Raw genomic sequence first — 4,845 nt, 5'->3', positions numbered from 1 at the left:
CACACACACACACACACACACACACACACACACACACACACACACACCTGTAGCTCAGAGGGTGACCCTCAGGTATCTCTTTCCTTCTTCATTCTCTACCTTATATATTGAGTTAGAGTCTCACACCTGAACCCAGAACTTGCCTCTTTGACGAGTCCACCTAGCCAGTTTGCTCTGGGCACCCCATCTCAGGCCCTGAGAGCTAGGACTGCATGCCAACCACCGGGCCCACTCACCTCATCTGCATAGGCCCTGCGGATATGAATCCCAGACAAGTGCGTTATCTGCCGAGCTATGATCCCAGCCCAGAATCTGCTTTTCATAATACCCTCCAAATAATTTTTAAAAACACAATCCTAAGGGCAAAATATAATAATAAAAACATAGGTTGAGCAGGCTGTGGTGGTACAAGTCTCTAATCCCAGCTTTGAATAATGACACTCTAGAAGCTTAGGAGATGGAATTTAAGGCCAGCTAGGGATGTACCAGACGGAAGGAAACCCTGTCGACCACTCCTCCCTCCAAAAGAAAAAAAAAAAAAAAACAATATGAATGTTTATTTCAGTTGGGTATTATTATTATTGTTGTTGTTGTTATTTTCTGAGACAGGATTTCTCTGTGGAGCCCTGGCTGTCCTAAAACTCACTCTGTAGATTTGGCTGGCCTCAAACTCAGAGGTCTTCCTGCCTCTGCCTCCTGAGTGCTGAAATTAAAGGCGTGTGCCCCCATGCTCAGCTATTAGGTGAATATTATTATAATTTGACATATAAGGAAAAAGGATAAGTGACATGCTACTTGCTTCTTGTGAGTGAAGTGACTGGCTAGAGAATGTATCACCCTAGCTTAAGTACCACATCACCAGAAAATTATAGTTTCAAAGGAATTATTTTTGATCTAATGTTAGTTAATAAAAGACAAAACCATGGTATGCTATCATCACTGCTTTGTATAATATATGGGCTAGATGAAAACGGAGAATGCAATGAAAACAGGTTATTATATCAAAGATGCCAGACCATGGCTTATTTTTAAAATTACTCATACAAATATAAATTTATTTTGAATAAGTCAGTAGCTTGATAGCACACTGATGAACAAATGCCATCTGGTAGGTCCCTACGCTTTTCACACTGAAATGCTCATTAAATGTCTGCTCCATCAGGGCAGTGGTGACGCACACCTGTGAGCCCAGCACTTGGGAGGCAGCAGCAGGTGGATCTCTTGAGTCTGAGGCCTGCCTGGTCTACAAAGTGAGTTCCAGGACAGCAAGACTACACAGAGAAACGCTGTCTCAAAAAAACAAAACAAAGAAACAAGTCTGTTCCACTGGGTGTGTTGCTACATGCCTCTAACCCCAGCACTCCAGATGCAGGACAGCTGGCTCTCTGTGAGTAAGAGGCCAGCCTTCACAGAAAGTTCCAGGCCAGGGCTACATGGTGAGACCCCTAGCTCAAAAAAGAATTCCTTCACATTTTTTTAATATAGAAAAGGTATAAGGATAACAAAGACATGGTCCTTGACCTAAAATATCCACAGTAAAACCCAGGAAAGGGCTTCTAAAATTCTGTAGGGTGCTGGAGAGGTGGCTCAGCAGTTATGAGCACTGGCTGCTCTTCCAGAGGTCTAGGGTTCAATTCCCAGAAACCACATGGTGGCTTTTAATTGTCTCTACCTCCTGATCCAGGTTTCTGATGCCCTCTTCTGGGCCTCCTTAGGCACCAGACACTCACGTGGTACACAGACACAGGCAAAACACCTGCACATGTGAAATAATACAATTTAAGAATAAGTAAATACAAAGCTAAAAATAATACTGCAGCTATGGTCCTTAGTGTTCACCAAATTGTCTTAAGAAAGACCTGTGTCACACAAAAACTGTCATGTGCATACTTATTCAAGATTTATTCACAAACACAAAACATTGGAAACCTCCAAGGTTTATCTGAGTAGTTGAATAAAGTGTGGTATAACTGGTTAAAAAAATAAGTAAATAATAACTAAATAAACAAACTTCTGGGGTAGGATACTGGCTTGGGCACACCAGGGGTCATGAGCACACTCCCAGTAACTTTCCTGTTCATCCGGCAGAAATCACTGGAACTTGGAACTTGAGAAACAGAGAACAGCTCAGGAAGAGGAGAGCTGAAGCACAGGAAAAGCAGTCACAATGGCTCGTCGGGTAGGTTCCTGCCCCGAGAGAGGGATGAGCATGGATGCCACACACCCATGCTCTTGCTCACACCATCCTCCCAGGACCCCTCTACATCATTTGGCATTGTGCCTGTAGTGTTTGTTTGTTTGTTTTAAAAGTAAGGTCCAATGGGTTAACCCCTGTCTAACATCATAGCAGTAGAGCCACGACAGCAGAAATGTCCCTGCTTTCTTTCTGTTTCCACCAGTCCCCAAAGCGGGCTCCAGTCATTGAAGGATGCCTTCCCGGACCATCTGGTCTAACTCTTGCTACCCTTTATTGGTTTTGCTGATGTTAAAAAGGTTCACAAGGCCTGACTTGGGAGTGCATACAAATAATGCCAGCACTCAAGAGAGTGGTGTTGGAAGATTGTGAATTTCATGCCTTAGTGAGAATGCATATTGAAACGGAAAAACTGTGACTCTATTGCCTGCTTTTTGGGACCCTTTTCCTCCTACTGGATTTCCTTGTCCAGCCTTGATATGAGGGTGTGAGTATAGTCTTATTATAGCTTGTTATCCTTTGTTCGGTTGGGAGACCTGCTCTCTTCTGAAGGGAAACAGGAGGAGTGGATGTGGAGAAGAGGGGAGCTGGGGGAGGAGCTGGGAGGAGTGATGGGAGGGAAACTGTGGTCTGGATGGCTCAACAGTCAAGAGCACTGCTCCCAGCATCCACGTTGCATAGACGCTCACGCAAACAAAATGATTGTGACATTAAACTTAGAGCAGGGGGACCTGGCCTGATAAGCAAAAATGACCAGACCAGCCTGATGTCCCCAACTTCCTAGTCATTGTCCTTGGGAATTTTACTGAACATCTTAGTGCCCCTCAACTTTGTCCTCTGCAAAATGGAGATAATACCATCCACCTCATAGTCTGAGGTAACAGAAGTAAATCAGAACAGTGCAGAGACATAGGAAGGACTGGAGATGCCTCCTACAGTAATACCGTAGTTCTAATGTGAGCTGTGCTTGTGATTCATTTACCTAAGTTGTATGTAGTTCTTACAGCCACCACACAAAATTGGAAGGTATTATTTATCTCATTTTACTTATAACGCAGCCAGGAAACGGAGAGGTTGAATGACCTGACCCAGTCACAAACTTTAGGCCACTCGGATACTTTTGGATCTTTAAAACAAATTTAAAATTTTATTTTATGTGTATGAGTGTTTTGTTTGTATGTGCAGACATATTCTTAACCACTGAACCACATCTCTGGTCTTGATTATCATTAATTAGAGAGAGAAAGAATTACAGCGTGCATGGGTGAGGATCGGAGCACAGCTTTCAGCAGTCGGTTCTTTACCTCCACCATGTGGGTCCCAGTGATGAACCAGGCTTGGAGCAAGTTCCTTTACCCGCTTAGCCATCTCACTGGCTCTGTTTTGTTTTAAAAAAGATCTGTTACTATTGATTTTTAAAGTGTGTGTGCGCGCGCGCGCGCACGCGCACATGAGGCAGAGGTGCACAGGATCCCTCTGGAGCTGGAGTTAGAGGCAGTTGCGAGTTGTCCCGTTGGTGTTGGGAACCAAATTCGCATCTCTGGCAAAAGCAGTATGTACTTTTTAACTATTAAGTTATCTCTCCAGCCTCACAGGGTTTTATTCTATAGCCTAACCTGGCCTGGAGTGCACAGCAATCCTCCTGCCTCTGCTTCTCAAACTCTGTGACTTCAGGTGTGAGCCATCGTGCCTTGTACCATCTTCTCTTTAAGCAGGACACTTGGCAGGAAAGGAATATTTTATATCATGAATTGTGGCCAGCTAGGTGGCCCAGTCCATTCGAGTGCTTAGCCACAAATCTGATACCCTGAGTTTGAGCCTCAGAACCTACATGGTGGAAGGAGAGAGCCAACTTCTGTAAACTGTACTCTGAACTACGCACGCACGCACGCACTGCAGTACGTGTACTGCTCCCACCCATCACGTAAATAAATGCAAGGGGAAAAAATAAGAAGAATTATGACTCGACCAAGTTAGGCCCAGTGGTGCACATCTACAATCCGGTGGTGGGTGGGGACATATGGGTTTCCTACTGTAGCCCAGGCTAGCCTGGAACTCAAGGCATTTCCTCTTCACTTTGTAGAACACTGTGCTTGCGGGTAAGTGTCACCACAGCCACAACCCAGGACATCTAGGGGAAGCGCTGTCCATTCATAAAGGGCATTTTCAGACAAACTCTGTTTTGTCTTTCTGAGGCAGGGCTTCACAGCCCTGGCTGTCCTGGAACTTGCTCTGTTGAGCAGGCTGGCCTCAAACTCGGAGATCTACCGGCCTCTGCCTCCTGAATGCGGGGATGGAAGGTGTGTGCCACCACCGCCAGGGTTTTTAAACGTTATATTTTCAGTTAAATTTTCTTTGTTTCGTGTGTGACCGTGTGGGAGTATCCATGCATGTGGAAGTCAGAGGACAACTTGTGGGAGTCGGTTCTCCCCTCCCACCATATGCATCCTGGGAATGAATTCAGGTCGTTAGGCTTGGCAGTAAGCGCTGATCGACCTCCTCGGTCCTAATTAAAATTTTTTAATTAGCTTGCCAAGCAGCAGGTTTCCATAGGCCTTTTCATAATCCTTAGTTTGGGTTAACACACTCCTTCCCTCTTATAAATGTGTGTGTGTGTGTGTGTGTGTGTGTGTGTGTGTGTGTGTGTGTGT

The 4,845-nt window shown here is 45.0% G+C and overlaps 1 protein-coding gene across 1 annotated transcript in view; it reads left to right on the top strand.

Annotated features, from left to right (window-relative positions):
- Hemgn (hemogen) overlaps positions 1-4,845 on the top strand; it is a 9,514-nt gene that overhangs the window by 1,327 nt on the left and 3,342 nt on the right. The window contains exon 2 of the mRNA XM_055605272.1: positions 2,089-2,179. Within this exon, the coding sequence (XP_055461247.1) occupies positions 2,089-2,179 (91 nt within the window). The remainder of the gene's footprint in view (positions 1-2,088; positions 2,180-4,845) is intronic.

This window comes from Psammomys obesus, unplaced genomic scaffold, assembly GCF_907164565.1.
Source record: "Psammomys obesus unplaced genomic scaffold, mPsaObe1.curated_primary_1811, whole genome shotgun sequence".
In the NCBI taxonomy this organism is placed as follows: Eukaryota; Metazoa; Chordata; class Mammalia; order Rodentia; family Muridae; genus Psammomys; species Psammomys obesus.
The sequence above is the reverse complement of the archived record's forward strand: the minus strand, read 5'-3'. Positions and strand labels throughout refer to the sequence as shown.